We start from the raw sequence: 13,121 nt of genomic DNA on the forward strand, positions 1-13,121 counted from the left end.
AAAAAGATGAGAACTTTGGAGCAAAAGCTGTGTGTATGTGTATAATGTCTAAATAATTCTGGAAAATCAGAAAAATAGTAATTTCAATAGTCGTCTATTGATATAAATTCATTAACTGTTGATTTTTTTAATCATATAAATCTCTTATTATTAATATTATAATTCTTAAGGTCATGAGTTTGGGTGGACCTCTCGGAGAGTCTTGGACTCGTGTGCATAGTTTTAAAATCCCTTTACAAAGATGAAAAAAATAAAAGAAATAGAGGATAAATAATTGAAATAGATAAAATGTTATGTCAAGTTAGTTGTCCAGACCTAAGTGCTGTTATCATGAATATCATACCGGCCAAGGTTTCAGACGGAGCAATGGTATATCTGGTCCCCATTCAGTTCTGGTTCCCCTACCTACTGAGCTGATTAGCCTTCGGAAAGGTCCATGTGAGTTTGCAAATGATGATATTCAAAGAAATTATAGATTTTTTAATCTCTGATTGAACAATGAAATTGATTTACAGTACTCTGTCTTTCAGAGAGCAATCTGTCTATTGACTCCTCTCCACCCTCTCCGAGCTGGGCATCTCCGGCGCGGCCCACGCTTGGATTGCGTCCTACCTGACAGGTCGCTCCTACCAGGTGGCGTGGCGAGAATCTGTCTCCGCACCACGTGCTCTCACCACTGGTGTCCCCCAGGGCTCTGTTCTAGGCCCTCTCCTATTCTCGCTATACACCAAGTCACTTGGCTCTGTCATATCCTCACATGGTCTCTCCTATCATTGCTATGCAGACGACACACAATTAATCTTCTCCTTTCCCCCCTCTGATAACCAGGTGGTGAATCGCATCTCTGCATGTCTGGCAGACATATCAGTGTGGATGACGGATCACCACCTCAAGCTGAACCTCGGCAAGACGGAGCTGCTCTTCCTCCCGGGGAAGGACTGCCCGTTCCATGATCTCGCCATCACGGTTGACAACTCCATTGTGTCCTCCTCCCAGAGTGCTAAGAACCTTGGCGTGATCCTGGACAACACCCTGTCGTTCTCAACTAACATCAAGGCGGTGACCCGTTCCTGTAGGTTCATGCTCTACAACATTCGCAGAGTACGACCCTGCCTCACGCAGGAAGCGGCGCAGGTCCTAATCCAGGCACTTGTCATCTCCCGTCTGGATTACTGCAACTCGCTGTTGGCTGGGCTCCCTGCCTGTGCCATTAAACCCCTACAACTCATCCAGAACGCCGCAGTCCGTCTGGTGTTCAACTTTCCCAAGTTCTCTCACGTCACCCCGCTCCTCCGCTCTCTCCACTGGCTTCCAGTTGAAGCTCGCATCCGTTACAAGACCATGGTGCTTGCCTACGGAGCTGTGAGGGGAACGGCACCTCCGTACCTTCAGGCTCTGATCAGGCCCTACACCCAAACAAGGGCACTGCGTTCATCCACCTCTGGCCTGCTCGCCTCCCTACCTCTGAGGAAGTACAGTTCCCGCTCAGCCCAGTCAAAACTGTTCGCTGCTCTGGCACCCCAATGGTGGAACAAACTCCCTCACGACGCCAGGTCAGCGGAGTCAATCACCACCTTCCGGAGACACCTGAAACCCCACCTCTTTAAGGAATACCTAGGATAGGATAAAGTAATCCTTCTAACCCCCCCCCCCCCCCCTTAAAAGAGTTAGATGCACTATTGTAAAGTGGTTGTTCCACTGGATATCATAAGGTGAATGCACCAATTTGTAAGTCGCTCTGGATAAGAGCGTCTGCTAAATGACTTAAATGTAATGTAAATGTAAATGACTGCCATCCTACCAAGTTCTTCAACCCACAAAATGTAGGTGATATAGTGGCTGAAAAGCGATGACAAATATCTGATGGTGTGTTGCATCAGAGAAACCTCACCCTCCATAGTGATGTGTTGATTAATTCATATTTCAAATATGCAGCAGAAAATCCTTAGCGTTCCATTCATGACAGCGGAACCTCATGTTAGCATATTGGTTCAACTCGTTTGTTAGAAAAATCACAGGTTACAAATAGTCAAGAATGTAGGAAAACAGAACCCAAACAATTCAAGAAATATACAATGAGCCCTCTTGTAAAAACAGTAGATGGGGAATCAGAAATAACCAATTATTACAACTCTTTAGTGTATCATTTTTTTTGTATACTTGATTTTTCAATGTTTCAAAGTAGAGCACAGGTACAGGTTTACCAATACATCTCTGCTGCATAGAACAAATAAACCAGCCAGCTGGTAAAAATTAAAACAAGTAAAATATTAATCAAGTGTTTGCTATTATAACCATTATCATTAATAAAAATGCTTGGGACTACACTACTACGAGATAGACAGTGTAACGTAATGAAAGACGCCAAGTGAAAGAAATCAATTGGTTTCGTTGTAAAAGAAGCTCACGCTAAAATACAGATTCACTGTGTTACAGAGGGCTTGTATAATCAAAGTTGATGAAATACAGTTGAATGGTCCATATCAGCTTGACACATACAAATAAAGCTAAGAAGACCTGTCAACATTTCCCCATGCATGTGTACGCACGTCAGTGAAGTTAAAGGTTATGCATTCATTGTTTCCTTTTTTTTCACACACAGTATGCACACAGCATCTACAATGACAATGACGCAAGGTGGAGAGTGAAATACACACAAAAAAGCACATTGCAACAGCACACAGCCCAATTTTCTTTTTAAAGGGCCAGTCAGGAGACATTTTTGTCTTTGTGCCTCTGAATGTCAACTCTCAGTATGCTGTGAATGTCTGTGTCCCAAATATCACTGTATTCTCTATATGTAGGGAATAAGGTGCCATTTGGGACACCTTATGTCTGTTGTAAAAAAAACATCCTTGTTAGGAAGCTATGTTGAAGCTACAGGTGTGTAGATGAAAGCCCATATTGCACTTTTCCTTTGAAAGACATTTCAAATGAACAGACTAAGGGCGATATTACAGGCTAAGGCGCGCGCATTAGGTCCGTTTCCCTGCTGAGGGCTTTCAGATCAACTGAAACGTTCCTCAGGGGTCAAGAACCGTGAGACAGGTGAGTGGCAAGCTCTTCAGCTTGCACACGCACAGACAATGCGCGGAAGTACACACACACACACGGACATTTCCTCGTTTCCACTCCCTCCCTAAAAAAGATATGCATAGGCACAAACACACATACAAGAGGCCATTGTCATTTGGGGATGAGAGGGGAGTTTCTACTCAAAATCCTCCATTGTTAGCTCTGATTGGCTCTGACTACACCATACCCACAATGCAATGTTCTTCTAACGGGATCAAAATCCGGGGGCGACAGAAATAAAATTACATTTCTCCCCAGCAAATAGAATAGCTTGTTCAATTAAATGAAGATGACCAGATACCACTGTCAGTTGTATCATTAGAGCCCTTATTCAATTGTAAGTTCATTACGCTTGATAACGACTGGTGATATTGAGGCTTAGTGGAAGTGCAACAGTTGGACAGTTGTAGCCAAGCCCACATAGTAATCCTTCTTTGTGAAATACCTTCTAAGTTAGCCAGCCAACTTTAGTAACCCACTTCAGTAACCAAACCATTTAAGGGCCCCCACTCAATAAAAATCAGTGACCAGGCTTGCATTGAGAAAGCATATTTGAAATAATATGCAGTCGAATTTCCTTTTGAGTCTCACTGTAAGCATTGATTTGTTGAGAACACAAATCCAAAAGGGCTTTCTAGCAGATCAAGAATATAAAAAAAATTCTCCCAGAAACCTAGTAACTTAGTTTAATTGACAACTCCAGTCCTTGACAACAGGGAGGGATGTCATGGGCATGGTGACACAAAATAATTGGTTCTGACATACAGGACAAATGAGCAACAGTCAAGGGACAAAGCTACTGAGACAGACAGACAGACAGAAGACTGTCAACAAAGACAGAAATGTCCCCCTCTGATTTTCCAACTTTTCCACTTACGGTATAGTCACCAAGCCAGCTGGTGAGCATGAGGATAGTGTCTCACATTACGGATGTAAAGAAGACTATGTACAAGACCCAGGGGAGGGGAGGACCAAGGGCTTAGACTACAGTAATCGATTACCAATCCTGCCTGCATTTACCTAGACTCCAATATTCGATTACCAATCCTGCCTGCATTTATCTAGACTACAGTAATCGATTACCAATCCTGCCTGCATTTACCTAGACTCAATATTCGATTACCAATCCTGCCTGCATTTATCTAGACTACAGTAATCGATTACCAATCATGCCTGCATTTACCTAGACTCCAGTATTTGATTTACCAATCCTGCCTGCATTTATCTAGACTACAGTAATCGATTACCTATCCTGCCTGCATTTACCTATACTACAGTAATTGATTACCATCCGGCCTGCATTTACCTAGACTACAGTAACGATTACCAATCCTGCCTGTATTTACCTAGACTACAGTAATCGATTAAATCCTGCTGTATTACCTAGACTACAGTAATCGATTACTAATCCTGCCTGCATTTATCTAGACTACAGTAATCGATTACTATCCTGCCTGCATTTACCTATACTACAGTAATTGATTACCAATCCGGCCTGCATTTACCTAGACTACAGTAAACGATTACAATCCTGCTTGTATTTACCTAGACTACAGTAATCGATTACTATCCTGCCTGTATTTACCTAGACTACAGTATCGATACTAATCCTGCCTGCATTTATCTAGACTACAGTAATCGATTACCTATCCTGCCTGCATTTACCTATACTACAGTAATTGATTACCAATCCGGCCTGCATTTACCTAGACTACAGTAAACGATTACCAATCCTGCCTGTATTTACCTAGACTACAGTAATCGATTACTAATCCTGCCTGTATTACCTAGACTACAGTAATCGATTACTAATCCTGCCTGCATTTATCTAGACTACAGTAATCGATTACCTAACCTGCCTGCATTTACCTATACTACAGTAATTCGATTACCAATCCGGCCTGCATTTACCTAGACTACAGTAAACGATTACCAATCCTGCCTGTATTTACCTAGGACTACAGTAATCGATTACTAATCCTGCCTGCATTTACCTATACTACAGTAATTGATTACCAATCCGGCCTGCTTTTACCTAGACTACAGTAAACGATTACCAATCCTGCCTGTATTTACCTAGACTACACTAATCGATTACTAATCCTGCCTGCATTTACCTAGACTAGAGTAATCGATTAATCATTGACCATGCAGTATGTACAGTTGCATATGGCCAGCCATATGAACACGCCTTTCTCTTTCTGAGGTCCGTATTTCAACATGATCTATGATCATATTACATATAAGCCTATATTCTAAAACATTCTGTAACTTATAATATATTCTATAATGTATATATCTCTATAATTCTATAACATGGGTTCTTTGGGCTATACCGTAACTTTGACCCCAGGTCTGGTACGGTTTCTGAAATAGGGGGATTACAAGGGGTCATCAAATATAGAACATTTCACATTGAAAACCACTAGTTCAAATGGCCTGTTCAATCTCTCTATTTAGTAGTTTGTAACCAAGTCTTTCTTTACTTTATCAATCTCCCCTCATTTGAATTTATATTTGTTATTTGAATAACTAAATGTATCCCCAACCATTATCATACACAAACATAACCCAGTGTAGTACACATTGTTCAAAAATGATACACACAGGGTAAATCATAACATTCCAACTTTTTGAGGCAGCCACATTTGCCTCCAACGCAACCTGTGTGGCTAGCTTTTTCCTGATTTTCAGTGTTTCACTACAACTCCCACGGTGCAATCGTTTCCCATTTCTCTCTCTATCAAGTAGTTTGCACACTTTACACCTATGCTCCCCCAGATGAAAGCATGAATATAACAACTTTTCTACATGAATGGATTATTCATAAATTACACCTCCCACCACCATCACCGTAAATATCTCATTAAAGGGTTACATATGTTGTTTAGTGGTGTTTGTTGAAGTGGTGTAACTCAAAAGACAGGCGTATGTGCATTTGTGTGAACACACACACACTCATCGCTAGTGGCTCTCGATCACCACTGGCTCAAAGACGCCAGCAGTCACCCTACAGCAAACACAGAAGAAGAGGAATGGATTAATTTCTTTATTTTACTACCATAATAAATTCTGTTTTTGATCATGCAATAACATACTGTACACAGACATTCTGGCATGCACAAACTCACTTGTTCCCCAGTTGTAACCCACTTAGGGCTGTAGTCCCATCTTTGCTGACAAACAATCTGAGGTTGCTGTCTGTGTATGGAAGCAAGAATGAAAGACAAAAAAGAAAGGGAGAGAATAGGTAGAGGAGAAAACAGTGAGGAGATGAGAGAGAGCAGCAAAATGTTTTCATTGTGTGGTCATGCTCACTGTTCCATCAACACAACCTTCTTCCTACCCTTACCTTCTTCATGGCTGCTGACATCGGCAAAGTTCTGGCTCTGGATAATCTTGTCCACGATGTCGTCGGCGTCGATGCGCGTATCATCCACCCAGGTGGGTTGACTCTCAACCGTGTCCTTCTTCCTCCTGGCATGTCACATGACAGAGTTAACCCAACAACATCTGATCGAGGCTATTTTCAATGGTTGTTGACTGTGATGCAGTTAGCCTCGGTCACATGTTGTTTGTTATCGCAGCCGTCAGTGATTGTGCTAAAGTTAACCAGTAACGTCTCACCAAGGCTTTAACTATTGAACGCTAATCAGGTCATACTTGTCTCCATATTTGATGTTTACCTTTTGACATGGTACAACCAAAACGGTGTTCCATATATTACTGCCAAAAAGTAATTGGTTGAAGTCCAGGAATAAAGCACTTCTGAGTAGCATCTACTGTCTGCAGGCTTTTCCTTTCTTTATATTCAGTGTTTTTGGCCCAGAAACAATTTTGATTTTTGGGAATAAATGTCATGACAAAGAAATACAAATATATGTGTGTTTGTATATACAGTACCAGTCAAGTTTGGACACACCTACTTATTCCAGGGTAATTTCTTTATTTGTACTATTTTCTACATTGTAGAATAATAGTGAAGACATCAAAACTATGAAATAACACATATGGAATCATGTAGTAACCCAAAAAGTGTTAAACAAATCTAAATATATTTTAGATTCTTCAAAGTAGCCACCCTTTGCCTTGATGACAGCTTTGCACACTTTTGACATTCTCTCAACCAGCTTCATGAGGTAGTCACCTAGAATGCATTTAAATTAACAGGTGTGCCTTGTTAAAAGTTAATTTGTGGAATTTTTTTCCTCTTTAATGCGTTTGAGCCAATAAGTTGTGTAGTGACAAGGTAGGGTTGGTATACAGAAGAGAGCCCTATTTGGTAAAAGACCAAGTCGAATTGCTGCAAAGAAACCACTACCAAAGGACACCAATAATAATAAGATATTTGCTTGGGCCAAGAAACATGAGCAATGTACATTAGACCAGTGGAAATCTGTCCTTTGGTCTGATGAGTCCAAATTTGAGATTTTTGGTTCCAACCACCGTGTCTTTGTGAGACGCAGAGTACTTGAACGGATGATCTCTGCATGTGTGGTTCCCACCGTGAAGCATGGAGGAGGAGGTGTGATGGTACTTTGCTGGTGACACTGTCAGTGATTTATTTAGAATTCAAGGCACACTTAACCAGCATGGCTACCACAGCATTCTGCAGCGATACGCCATCCCATCTGGTTTGCGTTTAGTGGGACTATCATTTGATTTTCAACAGGACAATTACCCAAAACACACCTCCAAGCTGTGTAAGGGCTATTTGACCAAGAAGGAGAGTGATGGAGTGCTGCATCAGATGACCTGGCCTCCACAATCACCCGACCTCAAACCAATTGAGATGGTTTGGGATGAGTTGGACCGCAGAGTGAAGGAAAAGCAGCCAACAAGTGCTCAGCATATGTGGGAACTCCTTCAAGACTGTTGGAAAAGCATTCCAGGTGAGTACCTCATGAAGCTGGTTGAGAGAATGCCAAGAGTGACCAAAGCTGTCATCAAGGCAAAGGGTGGCTACTTTAAAGAATCTAACATATATTTTTCTGCTTACTACATGATTCCATATGTGTTATTTCATAGTTGTGATGTCTTCACTATTATTCTACAATGTAGAAAATAGTAAAAATAAAGAAAAACCCTTGAATGAGTAGGTGTGTCCAAACTTTTGACTGGTACTGTATATACATTGAGTGTACAAATATACATTGAGTGTACAAAACATTAAGAACACCTGCTCTTTCCATGACAGACTGACCAGGTTAATCCAGGTGAAAGCTATGATCCCTTATTGATGTCATCTGTTAAATCCACTTCAATCAGCGTAGATGAAGGGAAGGAGACAGGTTAAAGAAGGATGTTTAAGCCTTAAAACATTTGAGACATGGATTGTGTATGTGTACCATTCAGGGGGTGATTGGGCAAGACAAAATATTTAAGTGCCTTTTGAACGGGGGATGGTAGTAGGTGCCAGGCGCACCGGTTTGTGTCAAGAACTGCAACGCTGCTGGGATTTTCACGCTCAACAGTTTTCCGTGTGTCTCAAGAATGGTCCACCACCCAAAGGACATCCAGCCAACTTGACACAACTGTGGGAAGCATTGGAGTCACCATGGGCCAGCATCCCTGTGGAACGCTTTCGACACATTGTAGAGTCCATGCCCTGACGAATTGAGGCTGTTCTGAGGGCAAAAACGGGGGTGCAACTCAATGTTAGGAAGGTGTTCTTAATGTTTTTCAAAATCAGTGTATTTGTGTGATGTGTGTGTTTCTATAAACTGGGTGGGTCGAGCACTGAATGCTGTTTGGCTGACCACCGTGGTATATTAGACCGTATACCGTATGACCTGTGGTATACGATCTAATATACCACGGTGGTCAGCCGTGGTAACATATTTTTACTGCTCTAATTATGTTGGTAACCAGTTTATAATAGCAATAAGGCATTTCAGGGCTTTGTGGTATATGGCCAATATACCACTCCTAAGGGCTGTATCCAGGCACTCCGCGTTGCATCGTGCTTAAGAACAGCCCTTAGCCGTGGTATATTGGCCATATACCACACCCCCTCGGGCCTTATTGCTTAAATATGTGTGTGTATATTTGTGTGTGTGTGTGTGTGTGTGTGCTGTAGCTTGCCTGGAGGGTCTGTTGGAGAGCAGGATGGGCCGCGGTGGCCGCGGGGGTCTCTCACACTTGGTGCCCGGCTCTCCGGTTGTCTGGGGGTCTGCTGCAAGGGGGTGGGGGTTGGCGNGGGGGTGGGGGTTGGCGAGGGCGTGTGCGTGGGGGGTCTGGGTGGGGGTGGCCAGGCCCCCAGAGGTGCTACTGCTTGTGGAGGTGTTACGGCGGTGTGTGAGGTCTGTTAGGCTGGAGGAGCGAGAGTGCTCCGTACTGTACCCTGGAGGAGAGGGGAGGATGGGAAGACATACAAGTCAATTAGACACACACACACACACACACATGGGGTTGACATATAACCCCATGCCAGACTTGATATTATTTGTCCATAATGATCCTCCCCCGTCATGAAATCATGGTATCTTTTAGATCAAATCACTGGAACCTAATTGAGTTTGTCCAGGGCTAAGATGTCATCTATGTGCAAATGGAGACCCTGACTTGAGTAGCTATGGCCCCGTGTCAAAATGCTCCAGTGCGATGTTTCCTCTAGGTACAGATCTAGGATAAACTTCCCCTCTTCTAAACCTAACCTTAACCATTAGTGGGGAAAATGCAAAACAGACCCAATATCTGCGCCTAAGGGCAACTTCACTCGTCTCCTACCAACATACACAACATGGTAATCCAAAAGAGGCGGACTGACCTGATATCTTGCTCTGCTGGCTGGCATAGCTGGAGTTCCGGGAGTGTCCTATGTGGAAGACCTCATCTGGGCTGGGCAGGCTCTGCTCCAACTGCTCGGGTAGACCTGAAGCCACAACACAACACACAGGATGATGTTAGCTTTCTGTGGCACAGAATTACACTTTTTTACAAAATACACAGTAGCATGTTACAAATGGCACCCCATATAGACAACACAGGAGTCAACTTATTGAAATGACAATCAAACGATTAAATAGATACAAATAAATAATGTGTAAACAGTCAGCTGTGATTGGCTGTGATTGTCTGTCGTACCAGAGTTGAGGGGAGCTGAGGGGAGTCTGGGTTTGAGGGGCCGTCCTGATGATGTCCTGATGACGCCCCCTGGGGGAGGGTTTGAGTTGGCATCGGTGCCCTCGCCTTTACAGTCCAGCTGCAGGGAGGGGTCCTGGCCCGGGATCGAGATGGACTTGGCTGTGCTGGGGGGCCTAGAAGGTCAAAGGTCATTGTGTAATTAAGTTCAAAGTAAGCATTGAAAACACAGATTAATGAAGTAATATTTGATCATATTTGTCACAGTAGTACTAAACAACCAAGGGTACTAAGAGAATGAAAAGTACTAAGTTGACAAAGGTTAAGAAAACCAAAGTTTGAATGAGAGTGAGGAGGAAATCTTGTAGAACTAGGTCAGTGCTAGAGGGTCTATGAGTGTTCCTTGTAGTCTATATTTTAGACTCTATTTCGCAAGCTACGTTGATGGTATACATTTTGGCCAAAAGGTGGCGCCAGAGGTCCAACTCACGTTTTGAAGCAAGGATCCCCCGACAAAAGTGTAATTCCAATAGTAACCTAGAAAAAATTGTAATAACATTATCATCATCAACATAATCACCATCAACATCATTGTATATTGTTACAACAAAACACTGCAGCCTTTGTAGTAGAATAACTGCCGTTCACTTCCTCAATGTAATACAATGTTTCTATGGTCAAATGAAAGTATGTATGGTATGTGAGTAAGCTATATAAAAGAGTCAGGTTAGAAATAAGCCAAGAGAGGGGCACCTGGCAATATCTTTCTATTCATCCATCAGATAACCATTTAGGTGCCCTGCAAATACCTATCCAATGCCTAGTGGGAAGGCAAACTGTTTATTCAACCTGAACCATTCCTGAACAAGTCTCAACATGGTCTTGCTCTCTGGGTTTCGCCACCACGTGTACAAAGGACACATCTTTGCACATGGGGTTTCGATAAGCTCATGTGAACGTGTCAGTTTGTGTGTGTGGTTACCTTGAGAATGGAGTTGTCCTGACGAGTGTTCTTAGTGTCGTAGCCCTCGAGGATACAGCAGCGCACAGTGGAGCCTGAGCCAGCAAACTCCGCCATGTTGAGGTCAGCAAAGCCCAGCTGGAGGGAGAGCGAGACATAGAGAGAGACATAGAGAGAGAAACAGAGAGAGAGAGACATAGAGAGAGAGATATAGAGAGAGAAACATAGAGAGACATAGAGAGAGAGACATAGAGAGAGACATAGAGAGAGAGACACAGAGAGAGAGACATAGAAAGAGAGACATAGAGCGAGACATAGAGAGAGACATAGAGAGAGAGACTATAGAGAGAGTGACAGAGAGAGAGACAGAGAGAGAGAGACATAGAGAGAGTGACAGAGAGAGAGAGACATAAAAGAGAGAGACATAGAGAGAGAGACATAGAGAGAGACAATAGAGAGAGAGACAGAGAGACATAGAGAGAGACATAGAGAGAGACATAGAGAAAACGAGACATAGAGAGAGAGAACATAGAGAGAGAAGACATAGAGACATAGAGAGAGAAACAGAGAGAAAGACATAGAGAGAGAGACATAGAGAGAGACATAGAGGAGAAGAGAGAGAGAGAACATAGAGAGACATATAGAGAGTGACAAGAGAGAGAGAGACATAGAGAGACATAGAGAGACATATAGAGATGACAGAGAGAGAGAGACAAAGAGAGAGAGACAGAGAGAGAGACATAGAAGAGAGAGAGCAGAGAGAGAGAGACATAGAAGAGAGAAGAGACATAGAGAGAGACATAGAAGAGAGAGACATAGAGAGAGAGACATAGAGAGAGAGACATAGAGAGAGAAACAGAGAGAGAGAAGACATAGAGAGAGAAATAGAGAGAGAAACAGAGAGAGAGAACATAGAGAGAGACATAGAGAGAGAGACATAGAGAGAGAGAGACAGAGAGAGAAACAGAGAGAGAGACATAGAGAGAGAGACATAGAGAGAAAACAGAGAGAGACAGTAGAGAGAGCAGACATAGAGAGAGAGACATAAAGAGAAGACATAGAGGAAGAGTGACAGAGAGATGATGTTAACAAATATGTTTTGATGAAAACTGTGTACCATGGTCAGGTGTTAACACACCTGGTCCCCATTGTAATAAGGCATGTTTTATTTCGGTGTGTATGGTTTCAAACTAGCTACCCATGAGATATAGAGACAAGGGCATATAAACACATCAAGCATGGAGTGTACGCTTTCAGCGTGCCATTTCAGTCTTTCTACTTAACTGGGGGGTAAGTGACAAGGGGTTACACACACACACCCCCCCACCCCAAATGTGCCATTACATAACTATTGGCATGGAGGGCTGGTGAGGTCACCCAACCGTAAATACTCCTCACTCCATTAGGGCCTACTAATGTCCCTCACTCATGTATGTCTCCAGTCTTCTCCCTTCCTCTTCTCTCTCTTATCCCAACTATTATCTTCTACCTCTCTCTCTCACTACTGTTCTCTCCCCCGTCCCCTAGCCCTCTCCCTCCTCTCTCCCCACCCACCCCCTCTCTCACTACTGTCTCCCCCCTGTCCCCTGTCCCCTAGCCCTCTCCCCTTTCCTCTCTCTCCCCACCCCTCTCTCTCTCACTACTGTCTCTCCCCTGTCCCTAGCCCTCTCCCTCCTCTCTCCTCACTCACCCACCCCCCTCTCTCTCACTACTGTCTCTCCCCCTGTCCCCTAGCCCTCTCCCCTTTCCTCCTCTCTCCCCACCCCTCTCTCTCTCACTACTGTCTCTCCCCCTGTCCCCTAGCCCTCTCCCTCCTCTCTCCCCACCACCCTACCCCCCTCTCTCTCCACTACTGTCTCTCCCCTGTCCCCTAGCCCTCTCCCTCCTCTCTCCCACCACCTACCCCCTCTCTCTCACTACTGTCTCTCCCCTGTCCCCTAGCCCTCTCTCCCTTCCTCCTCTCTCCCCACCCCCTCTCTCTCTCACGAACTGTCTCTCCCCC

At 43.6% G+C, this 13,121-nt stretch overlaps 1 protein-coding gene across 4 annotated transcripts in view; it reads right to left on the reverse strand.

Annotated features, from left to right (window-relative positions):
- Positions 1-466: 466 nt before the first annotated feature.
- LOC112080596 (early estrogen-induced gene 1 protein) overlaps positions 467-13,121 on the reverse strand; it is a 68,449-nt gene continuing 55,794 nt past the window's right edge. The window contains exons 5-15 of one of the 4 annotated variants that reach the window (XR_011479528.1): positions 11,141-11,257; positions 10,649-10,695; positions 10,162-10,334; positions 9,845-9,949; positions 9,160-9,418; positions 6,428-6,552; positions 6,207-6,276; positions 4,968-6,085; positions 4,863-4,925; positions 4,459-4,822; positions 467-4,421 (exon numbers count right to left, since the gene is read on the reverse strand). Coding sequence is in view for 1 of the 4 variants with exons in the window: in XM_070442638.1 (XP_070298739.1) it covers positions 6,040-6,085; positions 6,207-6,276; positions 6,428-6,552; positions 9,160-9,418; positions 9,845-9,949; positions 10,162-10,334; positions 10,649-10,695; positions 11,141-11,257 (942 nt within the window). In the remaining 3 variants the exon portion in view is untranslated. The other 3 variants (XR_011479527.1, XR_011479526.1, XM_070442638.1) reach the window with 3 other exon arrangements.

This window comes from Salvelinus sp. IW2-2015, unplaced genomic scaffold (genome assembly GCF_002910315.2).
Source record: "Salvelinus sp. IW2-2015 unplaced genomic scaffold, ASM291031v2 Un_scaffold16393, whole genome shotgun sequence".
Classification (NCBI taxonomy): Eukaryota; Metazoa; Chordata; class Actinopteri; order Salmoniformes; family Salmonidae; genus Salvelinus; species Salvelinus sp. IW2-2015.